The following is a 20,807-nucleotide window of genomic DNA, read 5'->3' on the forward strand; positions in this document are numbered from 1 at the left end:
TCCACAACACTTATCGCTGTTGTTTGACTTGCTCGTTTAAGAGAGGCAGGCAGGAGCCAAGTCACGGGGCCTTGTAAATTTTCTTTTACAAGCCAGATAAAGACTGGATTAGACTTACAATAAGGGCAATTGCACCACCAAAGCGTCTTTCTGACCTTAATTTGTTTATTTTTTTTTAAGCTGTAATGCACTGATCCTGGGTGTGGTAGTACATGCTACCTGTAATTTCAGCTCCTGAGAGGCAGAGACAGGGGGATCACTTCCCCCAGCCTAGTTTACATAGCTAGCTAGGGCTACGTATGGAGACCCTGTCTTTAAAGACATTCGCCCCTTTATTTTTATTTATTTATTTAATTTTTGTGGGTTTTCGAGACAGGGTTTTTCTGTGTAGCTTTGCGCCTTTCCTGGAACTCGATTTGGAGACCAGGCTGGCCTCGAACTCACAGAGACCCACCTGGCTCTGCCTCCTGAGTGCTGGGATTAAAGGTGTGCGCCACCACCGTTCGCCCCTTTAAAGGGTACGATTTAGCCAATTTTTCTATATCCACAAGGTCGGGGTTCTAGAATATTTTTGTCTCCCCCAGAAGATGTGAACCAGCCTGAGCATGGCGGCACACGCCTGTAACCCCAGCACTTGGGAGGTGTAAGCAGGAAGATCAGGAGTTTCAGGTCAGCTTCATGAGACCCTATCTCAAAGGAAAAGAAAAACTTGTGACATTAGCTGTCACTGCCATTACCCACCCCTGCCCCCCAGCCCTAAGGAAGTAATATCAACTTTCTGTCTCTCAGTATATACCTCTCCTGCACAGTGCCTGTGACTAGAACATTATAACACGTGCCCATTGGTGTCTGCTCTGTTCACAGACTAGTGTTCACAGACACGGCTGTGTTGTTGTTCCTATTGGCATTTCATTCCTCCTGTTTTTCTGCCCCTAGCTCCTCCCTCCCCAGCCTCCCCCTTGCCTTCAAGCTTTCTCACTTGCCTGCTACTCACTCCCTGCTCCAGCTCCCCTCCTTTCCCAGCATGGCCTCCTCCACCCTCTTCCTTCTTCCCTTCCACGTTCTCTCCCCTCTCCAGGTCTCCCGTGTTCTTTCCTCATCTCACTGGCTTATTCTGACCTTTGGTCTCTTCCAGGAAACTGCTTCCCTTGTGGGAAAGGGCTCTGGTGTGTAGAAGAGAGTTAGGAGGGAAATAGAAACCCAGAGCCAAAGACACCCTGAAGCAGAGAGTGAGAGCAAACAGTGCCCAGACACTTCCAGAAACGGAGACATGGACACTGCTGAGACAAGGAGCAGATGCCTCTGCTCTTTATTTATTGTGCTTTGGCTTTTGAGACAAAGTAAATCTTATTTGAAAAACAAAATGCGGGGCTGGAGAGATAGCTCCATGGTTAAGAACACTTGCCATTCTTGCAGAGAACCCAAGTTCATTTCCCCACACCTACACCAGGTATCCTGCAGCCACCTAAAACTCCAAGGGATCTGATGCCTCGGGTTTCTGCAGGCACCTGTACTCATATACAGACACCCATACACAGATACACATAATTAAATAAGTCTTTGAAAAGAAAAGGAAATGATACCTACTAGCAGCTATTGAGGCTCAGGTCAGACATCTGGGACCTGGGAGCCCCTTCTCTCACTTGAGCCAGGCTAAGAGTAATTGGGTCTGATCTACCTTCAGAGTACACACACACACCCCTGCAGTCTGCCTTCCTCACTCCTTTCTGAGGCTAATACTCCACTCTGTGCACATACCACATTGCATTTATCCATTCACTAACTGACGGACATTGGAGTTATTTTACTCACAACTTACTTGTTGGGTTTTGTTTTGTTTTGTTTTGCTTTGGTTTTTTGAGACAGAGCTTACGTCAATGGTAGAGTTGAGGGATTAGAGAAAGATACTTCCTCTTAGAATAGTTTAGACCAAGAGAGAAGCCAAAATTTGAACTCTCTACTTCTCTCCCTGTGTCTTCCATCTGTCTGTAGTTTGTGGTCTGTGGCTTGTCTGTTGTCTGGTTTCTGTTGCTTGTCTCTAACAAAGGGTTTGCTCCAAATTTACTGACCAAAGCAGAAATATGGCATAGCAAGGGAGTGAGGGACATTTTTCTACAGAGATCTTTAGCAGAGTTCTACAAAGGAAGAAGTTACTTCATTGACACAGAACAGCGCTCAAACACACACACACACACACACACACACATTCTGAGTCAGGGCATGGAAAAGTATATAACTTAAGAGTAAAACAGCTCTGCGTTTAGCATGGGTTGTAAAAGCTGACTGCATGGAGGATTCAAGGCAAGTAAGGTTGGTTGCATTGCTCTCTTAAAGGCAGGTTAAGCTTGCATAGACTGAGTACACAGTAGGACAGCAGATCGAGTACACAATAGGATAGCAGACTTAATGCACAGCCTTCAGTGGTCTCAAGGCATATTAACTGCAGCTAGGTCTGGGAAAAGTTCTATCTTTGAAAGCAGAAGGTATTTTCAGAAGCAGATATTACCACATGGTCTCTTTGCGTAGTTCAAGGTACCTGGCTTCACTTGAAACTTACTTTGGGGTCCTAAAGAGGCAGCTCAGCAATTAAGAGTGTGTACTACTCTTGCATAGGACCCAAGATCAGTTCCCAGCACCCACATCAGGTAGCTTACAACTGCCTGTAACTCCAGCACCAAGGAAGTTGAATGGGCTTCAAAGGCACTTGTACACACCAATAGACATATGTACATACATACATGTAACTTAAAGTCATAAATCATTGAAAACAATGAAGCTGATGCTCATTTACCATTCTCCCAAATACTAGGAATGATTGAATTAATAATTGTACTAAATCTTTGTTTTTTCTAACTTTTGGATTTTGAGATAGTTTCTTATATAATCCAGGATGGCCTTCAGGCATTACAGATGTGTGCCTTACCATCATCACACCTTATTTTATTTGGTGCTGAGGATCAAACCCAGTGTTTTCTTCACATCAGGCAAACACTCCACCCCCTGAGCCATATCTCCAACCATGTTTAAAACCTACAAAAGCCATACAGTGATGTATACTGTAATGTTTTAAAGCAACCAAAGGGAGTAATTTAGGTGGAACTAGACATGATGTGTAGCTGTGTTGATAAAGTGCTTTCCTTGTGGGCTGGAGAGATAGCTCAGAAGTTAAGAGCACTGGCTGCTCTTCCAGAGGTCCTGAGTTCAATTCCTAGCAACCACACGGTGGTTCTCAACCATCAATAATGAGATCTGGTGCCCTCTTCTGGCCTGCAGGCACAAATGCAGACTGAACACTGAATACATAATAAATAATAAAAAAAAATTTTTTTTTAAAGTGCTTGCCTAGTGTGACAAGCAGGGCCGGTGGGCTGTGATGCACTTAGCAATTGGGATGTCCACAAGAGATTTGCCTTTCAGATATGCTTGGTGTATTCACATAAACATTTCCTTACAATGCCATTCTGTTTACAAAGATTACAGAAGTTTCATGCACACAGACCTGTCACCATCAAGGACAGTAGGACAGGAAATGCTGAGGCTTCTACTGGGCTCCTGCGAGGGTACTTTAGGAGCAAGCTTGTTCTGAGTCCTTCGGCTGTGGCAAGCTGGGAGGATGGACTGTTGAAAGTTCCAGAAGGTCCTTTAGAGCGTCAGCCATCAGGCAGGTGTGAAGTCATCAATAATACCAGAAACTCAATGGTCCCTGGAAACAGAGTCACAGTGGTTAGTTTCAAAGCTACCTTGTCTATGATGATCAGCATAGGTGTCTTGGGAGCATGGTGGTATAATCTGGGGGTCCACTGTCTGGTTTCAGGGTTTTTGTTTTTGTTGTTGTTAAGATTTATTTATTTATGGATGGATGTATATGGGTGAGTGTTTTGTCTACATGTACGTCTGGACACCAGAAGAGGACATTGGCTGTCATGGGACCACAGTTACAGACGGTTGTGAGCCTCTATGTGGGAACAGAACCTAGGACCTCTGGAAGAACAGCCAGTACTTAGAACCGCTGAGCCATCTCTCCAGCCCCTATTTTCAGTTCTTAAACTCTTGAGTGTGTTAGCTCATGGCTTTATCTGTTAAGTCAAAACTTTGTTCACGTTGTTTGTAAATATTTTTCTCCTTTTACAGCAACATCCTTTAAGTCAAAACATGTTATACTCATTTTGTCAAAACAAATTCTCAGGCTGGAGAGGTGGCTCAGAGGTTAAGAGCTCTTCCAGAGAACCTGAGTTCAATTCCCAGCAACCACACGCTGGCTCACAACCATCTATAATGAGATCTGGCACCCTCTTCTAGCTGGCAGGCAGAACACGATCTACATAATAAATAAATAAATCTCAAAAAAAAAATTCTCAGTTCAAAACAATATGACATGTTTTCAACATAGTTTCCAGGTTACACAAACAGTTTCACTCACCGTAGCATACACAAAGGCCTAGGTTTGACGCCTGACTAGATATGGCATGGCAGCACACACCTGGAATCTCTGCACTCAGGAGGTAGAGGCAGGAGGATCAGAAGTTTGAGGCTAGCCTAGGTTACATGAGACCCTGACTCAAAACAAAAAAGAATGTAGGATCAGAGAATTGCTGCTATCTAATGATTGAAAGAGCAGTATCAAAGACGTCTGAGTGAGCCGAAAGAGATGGGAAACTGGAGAACAAGGAAGCCAAAGGAAGAACGTGTTTCTGGGAAGAGGAGGACTAAACAGTGTCCATTGCAGTTAGCTGACTCAGGTCGTCTGTGAACCTCAAAGGAGTGTGGAGTGCAGGGGGGGTGTGGCACACAGGAGGCAGAGGCAGGAGGATGGGGCTCACTGAAATGATACTTAAGCAAATGAGACCAGAAGAGATGGCTAAATTAAAAAGGTGGCTCCAGGGTCTGATGAATAATTCAGCAGTTAAAAACACTGGCTGCTCTTCCTGAGAACCTGGGTTTGGCTTTGGTTCCTGGCTCCTTTTCTTACTTTGTTTTGCTTTTCAAAACAGGGTTTCTCTGGGTAGCTCTGGCTATACTAGAACTCACTCTGTAGACCAGGCTGACCTCAAACTCACAGAGATCTGCTTGTCTCTGCCTCCCAAGGATTAAAGGCGTGTCACCACAGCCAGCCTGATTCCTAGCTCCTACATGGAGGCTCACAACCATCTGTAATTCCAGTCCCAGGGGACCTGACACCCTTCAGGCCTTCTGGGCCACTGCACACGCATGGTGCACAGACATACATGCAGGCAAAACACCTATATACATGAAATTTAAAAAGAAAAACGAAATTTTGTTGAGGTGATTACAGAAGGAAGGAGGGTAAGAGGTAGCTGAGGGATCAAGAGGGGAAGGATGGATAGATTTCTGCCTTCATACACTAGCATCAACATCATTTCCTGGAAGAGGCACTAGCAGCCACAGGAATGGCTTGGATTGGCTCTCAGCGCTGAGAACATGTTTGGACTCCAGTGACATTTGCCTGCAGGCTCTCAGCCTGAACCCCAGACCAGTGACACACAGCTTTGTTTGCCGGATAAAGGATGAGCAAGGTGGGAATCAGCATTAAATCAACTCTTCTGCTTCCACAACAGGAGGTTCTGGGAGAAGAGAAGCTGAAGGAGATACTGAAGGAGCGGGAACTTAAAATTTACTGGGGCACAGCCACCACGGGGAAGCCACATGTGGCTTACTTTGTGCCCATGTCCAAGATTGCTGACTTCTTGAAGGCAGGATGTGAGGTAAGATCCCATGCTATGAACCAAGCAGTTGTCATTGGTAAATGACCAAAAGAGATACTTAACAAGGCTGGGGACGAGACGTGGATGGAAGGTGCTGTGGCAGATTTACATTTTGGTGACCTCTTAATGTTTCTGTCAAGGTAACGATTCTGTTTGCGGATCTTCATGCTTACCTGGACAACATGAAAGCTCCCTGGGAACTTCTAGAACTTCGAACCAGTTTCTATGAGAATGTGATCAAGGCAATGCTGGAGAGTATTGGAGTACCCTTGGAGAAGCTCAGGTTTATCAAAGGCACTGACTACCAGCTCAGCAAGTAAGCACTCGATGGCTCCTTGTAGACCTGGCATTCCTCACTAATTACAGGAGTCCAGGCACTCTTTACATTTGGGTTGGAAGCTACTTGATACTACCTGTTAAGAACCATTAAACAGTTTATACCCTTTGTTGGTTTAATTCACCCATCAAAAATGTACCGGCTTGGAAACGCCTAGGTTCTACCCTGTTTGCTACAGACATAAATGTAAACCTAACTCTAACCAAGCCTCAGCCTTGGAGCCCATAGCCTGTGGGAAGGGATGAGAAACATCCAGCCTCCTTCCTCTTTCAGCCTCAGCAAACAATGATGAAAGAAGTGTGAGAGGAGGTTGTCATCCTTCTTCCAACAGTTCTGTTTGTTTGTTTGTTTGTTTATTTGTTTGTGACAAGGTTTCTCTGTGTAGTTTGGATCCTTTTCTAGAACTCACTCCATAGACCAGGCTGGCCTCAAACTCAAAATCACCTGCTTCTGATTCCTGATTAAAGGCGTATGCCACTACCGCCCAGCTTCTTCCAACAGTTTGTATTGTGATGTTGCATGGAGATGCAATACCATCTTATGTCAGGGACAGATTTTTGCATTTGTGGCTCTTGTTAGAGGTGAGGCATCCTGAGATACCAAGGGGTGTCTATACCTTAAAATAACTTCTAAGTCATGGACACCATTGCTTGTGAGAGTCAATTTGAAAGATGTTAAAGCATACGCTCTTAGGATGTGTAGAATGTTGTCTTAGAAGTGGAGCACAGATAACTGCTTGACCCTGGGAGAGTTAGAATCTCAGAGTAGGTGCAGTGAGACAGAGTACGCCAAACACAAACCACAGGAAAAGACTGAGAAGTGGAGGCTTTCTAAGGCTGGTGTTGGTGCACACCTGTAATCTCAGTGCTCGGGTGGCAGACACAGGGAGAGCTCTGTGAATTCAAGACCAGTCTGGTCTACAGAACAAGTTCCAAGTCAGTCAGAGCTACTTAGTGAGACCCAGCCTCAAAAATAAATAAATAAATAAAATGAAAGGTATAAACTATGAAATAAATAATCAAAACTCTAAGATTCAAAGAATGGTGGTGGAGTGTATACTTGCTGTTCATGATGTCCTGTGTGGAATTCCCAGCAGCCCCCCACATTAAATTAAGGCCTCTTACACTACATCAAAAGTCAAATGAAAAATAGCAAGCCACGGGCTGGAGTATAATTCTGTGGTAAAGTGAATACTTTGTACACATAAATTCTTGGTTTCAAACACACACACAAATGCAAGCCACAAATGACCAAAATCCTTATTGGCCAAAGATTAATATCCAGTATTTCAAAAATTATATAACCACCAGACGGTGGTGGCACATGCCTTTAATCCCAGCGTTCAGGAGGCAGAGCCAGGCGGATCTCTATGGTCTATAGAGCGAGATCCAGGACAGCTCTAAAACTCCACAGAGAAACCCTGTCTTGAAAAAAAAAAATTATAGGATCAGGGAGGAATAGTGGTATATGCCTTTAATCCCACACTCAGGAAGCAGACATAAGCAAATCTCCCCGAGTTCAAGATTAGTCTGATCTACTTAGTTCTAGGCCAACCAGGGATACCTAGTGAAAAATCCTGCCTCAAAAAATAAATAAATAAAACTTACAGTCAATTATTTTAATTAACCTAATCCAGTTTAAAAAAAAAAAAAAAAGATTCAATTGAGTTTTTCTTAGGATTCTCAAGTAACTAGTAATCATATGAAAAAAATACTGGCTCCTGGTTGTTATTCAGAGAAATGGAGATTAAAATCATAGTGAAAGATCACAGTGAAAAATCACAGTGTAGTCAATAAGTGGGAAAAAATTTAAGTGGCAAAATAGATAATAAATTTACAAAACCCTGGCTGAAGAGATGGCTCAGCAGTTAAAAGCACTGGCTACTCTTCTGAAGACCTGGGTTCAATTCCCAGCACCCGCATGACAGCTCATAACTGTCTGTAACTCCAGTTCCAGGGGATCTGACACCTTCACGCAGACATACATGTAGGCAATACACCAATGCACATAAAATAAAAATAATTTTTTCAATTGACAAAAGTCACTTTGGGAAATGATGTGGCATTATTCACTGCAATTTGAGATGCAAATCCCCTCTGATCCTGGGAATCCAGGCCACATGGAGGGAAATGTGCCTGTGTGTACCAGTGTAGACACATGTTTACAGGACACTGCTTCCAGGCACAAATGCAAAGCTGAGAAGCAGCAACGGGCTCGAGCTCAGGTTCCTCGAAAGGGGGCAGAAGTGGTAGAATTAGGACAGGGCACTGGGAACTGCAGAGGGTTTCTTAAATTGCATGATAGGTGCTGTTCTTCGTGTTGATTTATTTATTTTATGTCTATGAGTGTTTTGTCTATATGCATATATTCATACCCCTTGTATGCCTGTGCCCACAGACGTCAGAAGAGGACGTTGGTGCCCCTGGAACCAGACTTACGCATGGTTGTGAGCTACCGTGTGGGTGCTGGGAACCAAACCCAGGTCCTTTGCCAGAACAAGTGCTCCTAACCACTGAGACACTTCTTCAGACCTTACTTATACCATATACTTAAAACTTTTTTTTTCTTTTTGGTTTTTCGAGACAGGGTTTCTCTGTGTAGCTTTTGGAGCCTGTCCTGGAACTTACTTTGTAGACCAGGCTGGCCTCAAACTCAGAGATTCACTTGGCTCTGCCTTCCAAGTGCTGGGATTAAAGGTGTGCACCGCACTGCCCAGCTTTAAAACTTTTTTTTTAAAGTAGAGAAGAAAGACTGGAAATTGTAGTATTTATTGATTAAGGGATTCCAGAAGAGAAAGGGAGAACAACGATACAGTATGGCACGAGATAGTAGCAGAACATTTTCCAGAACCAAAAGAAAAACTAGAAATTTAAAGTAACAGGCTGGGAGTGGGAGGAGGGAGGACAGGGTAATCTGTGGTTGATAAGTGAAATGAATAGAAACTCTCTTAATAAGGTAGCTGTTTGGATGCATGAATGGCTCTCATGCTATAGAAGCCAAGGCAGTGGTGTCTTTAAAATGTCCTAATATCAGGCCTGTCCTGGGACACAGGCCTGGGCCCAGCCTTATCTCAATCTCTTCTGCCTTTCTCCTTCAGAGAGTACACGCTGGATGTGTACCGACTGTCCTCCATGGTCACACAACATGATGCCAAGAAAGCCGGAGCTGAGGTTGTGAAGCAGGTGGAGCACCCTTTACTGAGCGGCCTGCTGTACCCTGGACTGCAGGTACACAAGAGGGCGGGCACCTGTTACCTTTCTGCACTCTTTCTTGCTTCCCTTCGGGAGGATTTTTTTTTTTTTTTCCCCAGAGCTGAGGACCCAACCCAGGGCCTTGCACTTGCTAGGCAAGCACTCTACCACTGAGCTAAATCCCCAACCCCAGGATTTTTTTTTTTTTTTTTTTTTTTTGATGTGTATTGCTGTTTTGCCTACGTGTATATCTGTGTGAGGGTGTCAGATCCCCTAGAACTGGAGTTAGAGACAGTTGTGAGCTGCCATTGTGTGTATGTGCTGGAACTCAGGTCCTCTGGAAGAGCAGCCAGTGCTCTTAACCACTGAGCCATGGCTCCAGCCCTCTGCACTGTTTCTAAGGAGTGGACACAAGCCTCTCGGGGCACTCACTCCTCAGGTTGCACTGTACCTTCTTTCCTGGCTCTTCTCCATCCTGGATACTTCTTTATTGTAAGTCCCTATTTCCTTTCTGGTTTTGTTCTTTGGTTGGTTGGTGTGTGTGTGTGTGTGTGTGTGTGTGTGTGTGTGTGTGTGTGTGTGTGTGTGTTTTGAGACAGAGTTTTTCTCTGTAGCTTTTCTGTGGTTTTGTTCTTTGGTTGGGGTGTGTGTGGGGGTGTGTGTGTGTGTGTGGGGGTGTGTGTGTGTGTGTGTGTGTGTGTTTTGAGACAGAGTTTCTCTCTGTAGCTTTGGCTGTCCTGGAATCTCAGAGAGATCCTCCTGCCTCTGCCTCCCGGGTGCTGGGGTTAAAGGCGAGCGCCACCACCGCCTGGCTGCACTGTTTTAAAGTATGAAGCTCAGTTGATTGAGTGCTTGCCTAGAGTGCATAAGACTATGAGTTTGATCCCCAGTACCACATGATCTGAGCACTGAAAAGGTAAAGGCGGGAGGATCGTGAGTTCAATGATGGGGCCTGTCTGGGCTACATGAGGAAGTTATCCCCACCCAGTTTGGGGGGGGGGGCGTTTGTTTTAATTTAAGCTCCATCTACTCTCCTAATTGCTGAGAAGTGTTGGTTTTGGCTCTCTTTTTTTTTTTTTTTTTTTTTAAATTTTATGTGTGTAAGTGACCTGTCTTCATATACACCAGAAGAGGGCACCAGATCTCATTACAGATGGTTGTGAGCCACCATGTGGTTGCTGGGAATTGAACTCATGTCCTCTGGAAGAGCAGCCAGTACTCTTAACCTCTGAGCCATCTCTCCAGCCTTGGTTTTTGTCACACTATGTACTTCTGCCTGGCTAAAAATTTGCAGGAAGTTTCCTAGCTCTGACTTCAGAGTGCTAAGATTATAGGTGTGCACCACCTTTTTTTACTTCTTCAATCAAATGGTTTAGATTTCTAGTACATGGTAACCATATGTGGTTATTACTAGTAGCTACTAGTTCAGACAGCACAGATACAGATGTACTTGCCATTACAGAAAGTTCTGTTAGCTAGTGCTGTTCTAGGTAGTTCCTTACTCAACCTTCCTCTATGTTCTCTCTTTCTTCCTCTCTCCTTATCCCAACTAATCGTGAACTAAATTTTACCAATTTTGCTTTTTAAAACTCTTAAACTCAGGGCTGTGGAGATGATTCAGTGGATAAGGTGCTTGCTGCTTCAGACCCCAGCACCCACATTTAAAAAAGGGTGGGGGGCAGGTAGTGGTGAGTTCGAGGCCAGTCTGGTCTATAGTAGAGCAAGTTCCAGGATAGCCAGAGCTACACAGAGAGACCCTGTCTCAAAAAAGAAGGGGGGAAAACAATCAGGCAGGTGTGGGAACCTGCCTGTAATCCCAGCACTTGGGAAGCAGAGACAGGGGATCCTCAGACAAGCTAACTGTTGATCCCACTGGATGAGAGTGAAGATCGCCAACGCAAAACATTTGGTCAAATTAAGCAAGCTTTATTTTATGTCACACAGGACTGTCTCCCTAAAGCTGTGTTTGAGAGAATAGGGGTTTTATAGGTCCAAAACTACAAGGCTAGGGTGTTTCCAAGGGTTTTGCTTATGTAGGAACTTAGCAGAACATTTTATCTTATCAGGGTGGAGGTCGGGGTATGAGGGTATGGAATGTCAAATTTCAGAAAATAGGACAAGACATGATCAAGCAGGAGTGAACTTCTTTTGTCCTTGGCTTCTAATTAGGCCAATCTGTTACTAACTAGCAAGACTAGCCAAGTTAGTGAGCTCCAAGTTCAGTGAAAGCTGCAGCCTCAGGTGGGGAGCAGTGGAGGAAGACACCCGGCACCCATCTCTGGCCCCCGCATTCATGTATGCACACATGCTTACATACACATATCAGCTCTTAAACTTGTTCTTGCTCCACATCTCCACAGCTTTGAATCATGGGTGTTTTTCAGAGTCGTACAACAGCCTGCTAGTGATGCTATCTGTCTCCAGCCAGTGTAGGACTCTGGTCCATGCCCTGTCTGCAACTGGTGTCCAGTGCTGGTCACATTTCACTTTAAAACTGTTCACTGGCAGGACATGACCAAGGTACCCTAGTGTGACACTCATGGTCTTACCTACTTTTCTTTTTACTATTATTCCTATTCTTGAGACAGGTTCTCTCTTTGTACCCTTGGCTGGTCTGGAACTCCTATGTAGACCTGGATGGATCTGCCCTGCCTCTCCAGTACTGAAATTAAGTAACAAGCCACCATACCTTGCCCTCACCTCCTTGTCTAACCTCTGCACTCACCGTGCCCTACATCTCTTGAAGTTTGCTTTCAAAGACTGAATCATTCACTATTTTCCTAAACACTTCTCACACTGTTTTCCTCTTTGTAGTAGAAAGCTTCTATTTCAGTGGTTCTCAATGTTCCTAATGCTGAGATCCTTTAGTACAGTTAGTTCCTTGTGTTGTGGTGGCTCCCAACCATAACACTACTTTCATTACTACTTCATAACTGTAATTGTACTACTGTTATGATTCATAATGTAAAATCCAATGGTCTCAGGCAACCCCTGTGAAGGGGTTAGTGGACAACCCCAGGGGTTTCGACCCAAAGGTTGAGAACCACCCCTCTAGTTTTTGGTGTATTTTGTTTTGTGTTTTTCGAGACAAGGTTTCTCTGTGTAACAGCACTGGCACTCGATCAGTAGACCAGGCTGGCCTCAAACTCACAGAGATCCACCTGCCTCTGCCTCCCAAGTGCTGGGATTAAAGGTCTGCGCCACCATGCCCAGCTCTAGATATTCTTTTTTTGGTTTTTTGAGACAGGGTTTCTCTGTAGCTTTGGAGCCTGTTCTGGACTAGCTCTGGCCTTGAACTCACAGAGATCCGCCTGCCTCTGCCTCTGCCTCCCGAGTGCTGGGATTACAGGCGTGCACCACCACCACCCAGCCTCTAGATATTCTTAAACCAAGTCCAACCCACAGACTCATTCTAGGAAGACTTCCCCACAGCCAGATGACTAGGCCACAGGAATCGCTTCTTCCTTGGTATTGGCCCTGGTACCAACATGAACGTGTAGTTAGCCTGTACATACAATACACACTGTGCTGAAATAATCTGTGTCTCTCCCCAAGTATGTCATTGAGCTGCTTGCAGGGAAGATGTGGGTCTGATTCATCCCTGAATCCACAAGACTGGCACCAGGCCTGACAATTAATGAGTAATAGATAGTCAGTGTACAGTTGGTAGTCCTTGTTTGCTCTTTTTGAGGTTTAGTGTTTTGGGTTTTTTGTTGTTGTTGTTGTTTTCTTGTTTTTGTTTGTTTGTTTGTTGTTGTTGTTGTTGGTATTGGGAAAGAGTGGAACAATTGACCTACAGTTCACTTTATAGCATAAATTGATCTAAAACTCATAGCAATTTCTGTCTCCGCCTCTTAGTTGCTAGGGTTATAGTCATGAGCCACTATACATAGTTTAGGATTACCCTCCTCATGCCTAGAGAGTATCAAGGAAACTTTACTCAAAAGCAAAGCCATAGAAAGGATCTGAACACTGGGCCAGTGAGATTGGCCAGAAAGTTAAGGCACTTGCTAGCCAGCCTGATATCCTGACTTGGAGCCCCTCCTAAGACCCACGGGGTGAAAGGAGAGAGTCAGCTCCTACAAGCAGTGAGAGAGCATTGGGCCTCTAACCTGTTTTACCTCTTATCTATGTCATCATAAGCCTTTTGTTTGGTTGGAGGTTTGGAGCTAGGTCCTGAATCCAGGACCATAGACAAGTTAAGCAGTAGGTTGTTCTTACCACTGACTCACACACCCTTTTTTCCCCCCAAACAGCATCTTACTATATTGTTCAGGCTGGTCTTGAACTCATGACCTCAAGATAACCTCTTGCTTCTACCTCCCAAGTAGATGTCATGGCAGGCGGCAGGAGTCACTGCTTTATGCCAGGTCTTTGATGTGACATAGGCTGCCTTATTCAGTGGGGACCTTTGGCATCACTCCCTCCCCACTGCTTTAGATATAGACTGAGCATCCGGAGAGCAGATCCTGCACCATTTGCAGCTGTTTCTGAACCACCAGGGAGGCTCTGTGTTATTTATTCCCTCCTGGCTCTACCCTGTAAAGAAAATCATGTGATTGGAACTTTTCTGTGTTGGACCCATAGGGGACAAATACATCGGGTATTTATGTTCATGTTTCTTTCCACAGGCTTTGGATGAAGAGTACTTAAAAGTAGATGCCCAGTTTGGTGGTATTGACCAGAGGAAGATTTTCACCTTTGCAGAGAAGGTGAGTAGCCACTTCTCTCTCCCATACCTTAGATACACAGCTGAAGCTGACTCAGTTATGAGGTGCAGTCACACCAGTCAGACATACACTAGCTGATGGGTGTCCTTGTTCCGTGGACCAGAAAGCAGTGTCCAGGACAGCACTGGTGTGAATGAGCTAGGTCTGTCTGCCTCAACAGCCCACACTGTCTTGGTGCCTACTCCCAGAGAGCTGCCCCAGGACTTGCTGGCTTTTTTCCTTCCTGTTGCTACCAGTCAGGAGTGTCATTCTGTCCTAGAGCATTTGGTTTGCGCTGCCCTGAGTTTTAGAGAAACCACGGATCTCAGAGATGAGGTTTACCAAGGTTCAGGGGGAAATTGGCACAAACACAGTTCTTTTCTTGGGAAGAGCTTGAATACATTGAAGAAGTGGTTGTGGTTTTAGTTTGGGTTTTTTTTTTTGGGGGGGGGGACCTTGTTGTTGTTGTTGTTTTCTTAATGTTTATGGGTATTTTGCCTGCATACATGTCTCTGCAGCAGAAGCCAGAAGAGGGTGTAGGCCTAGAGTCACAGGTGGTTGTGAGCCACCATGTAGGTGCTGGGAACTGGACCCAGGTCTTACAGAAAAGCACCCAGTGCTTTTAACCACTGAGCCATCTTGCTGGACTCTAGTTGGTGATTTTTCAAAGCTTCTCAAAACCTGATATTGGCAAGGTGTAAAGAAAACAACTCAAGCAGAAATATAAATTCCGGGAATACTTTGACAACTCTAAAACATTCCTATCCTTTGACCTAATAAATTCTGCTCCTGGAAAGCTGACCTCAGGAAATAAGAACAAACAAACAAATCTTGAGTTGTGTGTGAGAGTACTTACCACATTATTAATTTAAAGCAAATATTTAGAAATAAACATATCCAGTGGCAAAGAACTAGATAAAAATGTTGTGAAGAAGAGATGGCTTAGTGGGTAAAGGGCTTGCTTTGCAAACAGGAGGACCTGAGTTTGAGTCACTTAAATGCCTGCTGTTGTGACATGTGTCTATAGTCACAGTCTAGGAAAGGCAAAGGCCTGTGGATTCTGAGGCTCACTAGCCAGCCAGCCAAGTCAAACAAGCTTCAGAGTCCGTGAGAAACTGTAAAAAATGTAGTGGGACCAGGCAGTGGTGGCTCACGCCTTTAATCCCAGCATCGGGAGGCAGAGGCAGGCAGGTCTCTGTGAATTTGAGGCCAGCCTGGGCTACAGAGTGAGTTCTAGGAAAGGCTGGCCTTCAGTTTGTCATGTAGCCAAGGATGACTTTGAACTCTGATCCTCCTGCTTCTTCCCTCCCAAGTGCTGGGATTACAAGTGTGTACTGCCAAGCCTGGGTTCTATAATTTTCTTTGTATCCTGCTTAATTTTTTAATTTTATGTGAATGGGTGTTTTGTCTGCATGCATGTCTATGTACTACATTCCAACCCAGTTTCTGTCTTATGTGTAGATCTCGGTCCGTCCTAAAGTCTAGCTAACACTGAAGACCACATATCACACAGCCTGAACCCCAGTCACTGTTGCTTTCTTGTCTGCTGAGTCTTTTTCTTAGCACCTGGTTACAGAAAATGCTTCAGGGGAAGAATGTGCAGTGGGTAGTGCACTCTCAGCAGCCACATGGTGCCTCACAACCATCTGGAACTGCACTTTTGGGTGATCTAGTGCCCTCTTCTGCACCAGGCATGCATGGGATGCACAGTCATACCTGCAGGCAAAACACCCATGCATGTAATATATATATTACATGCTAACATAATGATGACTGTTGAAAACTATATATGTTCTGCCGGGCGGTGGTGGCACATGCCTTTAATCCCAGCACTCGGGAGGCAGTGCCAGGAGGATCTCTGTGAGTTCAAGGCCAGCTTAGTCTACTGAGCGAGATCCAGGACAGGCACCAAAGCTACACAGAGAAACCCTGTCTCAAAAAAAAAAAGCTATATATGTTCATTAAAAAGACAAGGAAGACTGTAGTACATAGTGCCCTGAAGGCACTGGTCAGACCCGATGAGGAGGAATTTATATTTATATCTACTATTGCTGTGTTTTCATTCCAGTACCTCCCTGCACTTGGCTACTCAAAACGGGTCCATCTGATGAATCCCATGGTCCCAGGATTGACTGGGAGCAAAATGAGCTCGTCAGAAGAGGTAAATTACTAACCACTTCTTTACATTTATCTATTTGGAGGGGGGAATGTTCATGTGCCTTTACCCAATGAGACACATCACTAGCCCAAAGATTATGCTTCTCCTTCCTCTTTGTGTTTTTGTTTTGTTTTGTTTTGTTTTGTTTTGTTTTGTTTTGTTTTTTTGGGTGGGGGGGATGACATGGGGTTCAAGACATGGTTTCTCTGTGTAGCCCTCACAGACCTGGAACCCGCTCTGTAGACCAGGCTGTCCTGGAACTCACAGAGATCCACCTGCTTCTACCTCCCAAGTGCTGGGGTTAAAGGTGTGCGCCACCACCACTCTTTGGATTTTATTTAGTGTTGGGGCCTATCTCATGTTGTACAAGCAGCATTCCACAGCTACATCGCCAGGCCATAACCACCTTCATTTGTTTACATTGATTTGCTTGTGTGTGTGTGTGGGGGGGGGGGGGTCCAGAGGACTACTTGGGGAAGTTGGTTCCTTCCTTCTACCATGTGGGGACCAGGGATTAAACTCAAGTCATCGGGCTTGGAAAACAAGCACTTTCACCCACTGAGCCATCTTGCTAGCCCCCCATAACCATTTCTTGAATCTAGAAAACGTCAGCAAAAGATAGATTGAAGACTCCAAAGAGCAGTCCCCTAGCTAACTAGAGTCTGAATGTCTGTGTTGTGAGGCACAGTATGTCATCCAGTAAATACCAGCCAGAGCGGTCCTGACAGGATCTGCTGATGACCAGAGTGATCAGGTACATGTCTTCCTTCATAGGGCTGTAATAAAGTTCTGCCATCTACTTGTAATGGTAGCACTCTGGAGGCTGAGGCAGGATGGAAAGTACAAGTCAACCTTGGTGGCAGACCCCTTTACCTGCCAAGCTGTCTCACCAGCCCTAGCTTCAAACTGTTAATGAGTGATGTACCACCTCACATAACTAAAATCTCCATTTAAAATTTTTTCTTTTAATAGTCGAGTGTGGTGGCGCACGCCTTTAATTATAGCACTTGGGAGGCAGGGACAAGCAGATCTCTGAGTTTGAGGCCAACTTGGTCTACAGAGGGAGTACCAGGACAGCTAGAACAGTTACACAGAAAAACCCTGTCTTGGGAGGGGAAAAAAAAAAGATGTCTATGGGCCTGGTAGTAGTGGCACACACCTTTAATCCCAGCCCTTGGGAGCCAGAACAGCCAGGGCTACTCAGAAACACTGTCTCAAAAAAAAAAAAAAAAAAAAAAAAAGGAGTGAGGAATGTTTATAGGACTGAGATGACTCAGTGGTTAAGAGCACTGGCTGTTTTGTTTTGTTGTTTGTTTAAGATTTATTTATTTATTTTATGTGTATGAGTGCTCTATCTGCATGTATGTCTTTATGCCAGAAGAGGACATCAGATCCCACCATAGATGGCTGTGAGCCACAATGTGGTTCCTGGGATTTGAACTCAGGGCCTCTGGAAGAGCAGCCAGTGCTCTTAACTGCTGAGCCATCTCTCCAGCCCCAACACTTGATGTTCTTTTTTTTTTTTTTTCTTTTTTTCAGACAAAGTTTCTCTGTGTAGCTTTGGAGCCTTTCACTCTGTAGCCCAGATTGGCCTCAAACTCACAGATCTGCCTGCCTTCGCCTCCCAAGTGCTGGGATTAAAGGCATGTACCACCACCGCCTGGTGCACACTCACTGTTCTTGAAGATGACCCAGGTTCAGTTTCCATTACCCACACTAGGTGGCTCACAACCACTTGTGACTCCCAATTCCAGGGCAGTTTCCAGCACCCACACTAGGTGGCTCACAACCACTTGTGACTCCCAATTCCAGGGCATCCAACATCCTCTTCTGACCCTGTAGGCTCCTGCATGCATGTGGTACATATACTCAAGCATACATATATACACATATTTTTTTTTAATCAGTGGATAAATAAATAGTTAGGGCTTGGGATATAGCTTAGTTGATAGAATTCTCACCTAGCATAAATGAAGCTCTAGGTTTGAACACTACATAAAACAGGCCTCGTGGTACATACCTATAATTCTAGCACTAGGGAGATAAAGGCAGAAAGTTCAGTTCAAGAACATCCTTAGCTACATAGCAAGTGAGTTACAGAGACCTTAGCTCAAAAGAAGACAAAAAGAGTGTGTAATCCATGATGGGAAAAAAATGGATAGATTTAACTTCATTAAAATAAACTTTTTAAATTATATGATGTATGTTAGTTAGTTCAGTGCGTTCTCATTTTCAACCACAAGAGGTCTCTTCCCTCATGACTTCTAGGAGTCCAAAATCGACCTCCTTGATCGGAAGGAGGACGTGAAGAAAAAGCTGAAGAAGGCCTTCTGTGAGCCAGGCAATGTGGAGAACAACGGGGTTCTGTCCTTCATCAAGCATGTCCTCTTTCCTCTCAAGTCTGGTAAGAGTCCCCCTGCTTGTTTCTCAGGGGCCATGCTGGAAGATCCAAGTTCCTGCAGAGACTGGCTGCCCCGAATCTCTGCCCTGATTTTATATATATGATGTGCATTGTGAGGCTGAGCTGTCCCTCAGTTGTCTGTGTGTGTAGCTCAACTCTTAAATGGTCTTATTAATAAAAACAAACCTAGGGTTGGGGATTTAGCTCAGTGGTAGAGCACTTGCCTAGCAAGCGCAAGGCCCTGGGTTCCATCCTCAGCTCAAAAACAAACAAACAAACCTGGACCCAGGTATTGGAGTGAATGCTGGAAGATTAGAGAAGCAGAATAAGCCACAGCTTCCTCAGGTGATCCTGTTTCCTCAGACTGGATGCCTCTCAGCTGAACTGTGCTGCTCAAAAGCCTAAAAGTTTAACCAGCTAAAAGCTTCTAATTTCTGGTCTTCACACCTTATATTGCTTTCTGCCATCACTCCCTGGAATTAAAGGATCACTTTCTGGGATTAAAGGTGTGAGTCACCATGCTTGGCTGTATCCTTGAACACACAGAGACCCAGGTAGATCTCTGCCTCTGGAATGCTAGGATTAAAGGAGTGTGCTACCACTGCCTATCCTCTATGTTTAATATTGTGGTTATTCTGTTCTCTGATCCCAGATAAGTTTATTAGCATGCACAATATTTTGGGGAACACAATATCACCACATGTGTGTCCATTACCAGGCAGTGTCTGTGTGTCTGTTATCAGGCAAGATCTGAGAGATTGTCAGGCTGCAGAGGGGTGTCAGAAATGAGAGTGGAGACAGACATTTTGAACTGGAATACAAAAGAATTCTTGTTGTTTTGTTGTTTTTGGAGACCGGGTTTCTCTGTGTATCCCTGGCTGTCCTGGAACTCACTCTGTAGACCAGGCTGGCCTCAAACTCACAGAGATCTGCCTGCCTCTGCCTCCCCAATGCTAGGATTAAAGGCATGTGCCAACACCACCCAGTTGATACAAAAGAATTCTAAGCCATGGTTTTTGTTGAATACACAGTTGTGGCTGCTTATCCAATTAAAGAATGGGAAGGCTTATTGTAGAGAGCACGTCTAACATGCCTCAGATCCTAGATTTAATCCCAGCAGCAAAAACTGAAAAAGTAAGTGCCAGGGTTGGTGAGATAATTCAGTTGGTAAAAGTAAAATGTTTTAAATATAATGTGTGTGTGTGCACACGCACATTAATAAATAGCAAAAACTACAAATGGCCATGCATTTGGTGGAGGACTACTGTGCCCTCAGTTACTGACTCGTGGGTTGTCTGCTGTAGAGTTTGTGATCCTGAGAGACGAGAAGTGGGGTGGAAACAAAACCTACACCGTTTACCTGGAGCTGGAGAAGGACTTCGCCGCTGAGGTAAGACTAGAGGAGAATGAATGTGCACTAAGTCGAACAGCCTCTCCCTCCTGGACGAGCCACACAGCTCTGCCCTGATGCCCTCCAAGGCTGTTTTGTTCATTTGTTATTAATTAATTAATTAATTGTTAATTAATTAACTTAGATTTGGACTTAAGTAGTTTATGAAGTAGATGGGCAAATGGCAGATACTTAAAATATTGATTTTCATCATTCTCCAAGGGGCTAGATGTATTGCAGTAAAGAACCTTTGTCCACACCTGCACTGCAGGCACATACCCACATCAGACACATTTATACACATAATTTTAAAAAAAGAAGTAGGCATGCTTAGCCAGAAAGCAAGTAGATATTCTGTCGTCAGCTATAAGAAGAGCTTCCCCGGGGGAGGGACTAGGATCTCATGTGACTCCAGAGAGTCAGTGCAAGACTGTGAGAGAGAGAAGGGTTGGAGACAGCTCAGTGGTTAGGAAGTTAAGTGGTTAAGCTCTTTCAGAGGACTCAGATTCAGTTACCTACATCAGGCAGCTCACAACTCCCTGGGACTCTAGCTCCAGAGACTCTGCTGTCCTCTTCGGCCTCCAAAGGCTACAGCAGTGTACATGTGTACAGGCACACAGACGTGTAACTTAAAAATAAAAAAGACTGACATGCAAATATTGGATTTGGTTTGGTTTGAGGGTTTTTTGGAGTTTTGTGGTTTTTTTGTTTTTGGTTTTTTGAAAAAAGGGGTTATATTGGATTTTTAAGACACGGTCTTTCTGTGTAGCCCTGACTATCCTGGAACTCACAGAGATCCACCTGCTTCTGCTTCCCCAGTGCTGGGGTAAAATCGGGTACTAACATGCACCAACTAAGAGAAACTTTCCCCCAGCCTCTGGAGTTGGTGAAGTGGGCT

The 20,807-nt window shown here is 44.6% G+C and overlaps 1 protein-coding gene across 1 annotated transcript in view; it reads left to right on the top strand.

The window, feature by feature from the left end:
- Positions 1 to 20,807, top strand: part of Yars1 (tyrosyl-tRNA synthetase 1) — a 29,754-nt gene that overhangs the window by 1,339 nt on the left and 7,608 nt on the right. The window contains exons 2-8 of the mRNA XM_036178928.1: positions 5,577 to 5,723; positions 5,864 to 6,039; positions 9,158 to 9,287; positions 13,883 to 13,963; positions 16,029 to 16,121; positions 18,387 to 18,522; positions 19,824 to 19,909. Of these exons, the coding sequence (XP_036034821.1) occupies positions 5,577 to 5,723; positions 5,864 to 6,039; positions 9,158 to 9,287; positions 13,883 to 13,963; positions 16,029 to 16,121; positions 18,387 to 18,522; positions 19,824 to 19,909 (849 nt within the window). The remainder of the gene's footprint in view (positions 1 to 5,576; positions 5,724 to 5,863; positions 6,040 to 9,157; positions 9,288 to 13,882; positions 13,964 to 16,028; positions 16,122 to 18,386; positions 18,523 to 19,823; positions 19,910 to 20,807) is intronic.

Source organism: Onychomys torridus, chromosome 2 (genome assembly GCF_903995425.1).
Source record: "Onychomys torridus chromosome 2, mOncTor1.1, whole genome shotgun sequence".
Taxonomy (NCBI): domain Eukaryota; kingdom Metazoa; phylum Chordata; class Mammalia; order Rodentia; family Cricetidae; genus Onychomys; species Onychomys torridus.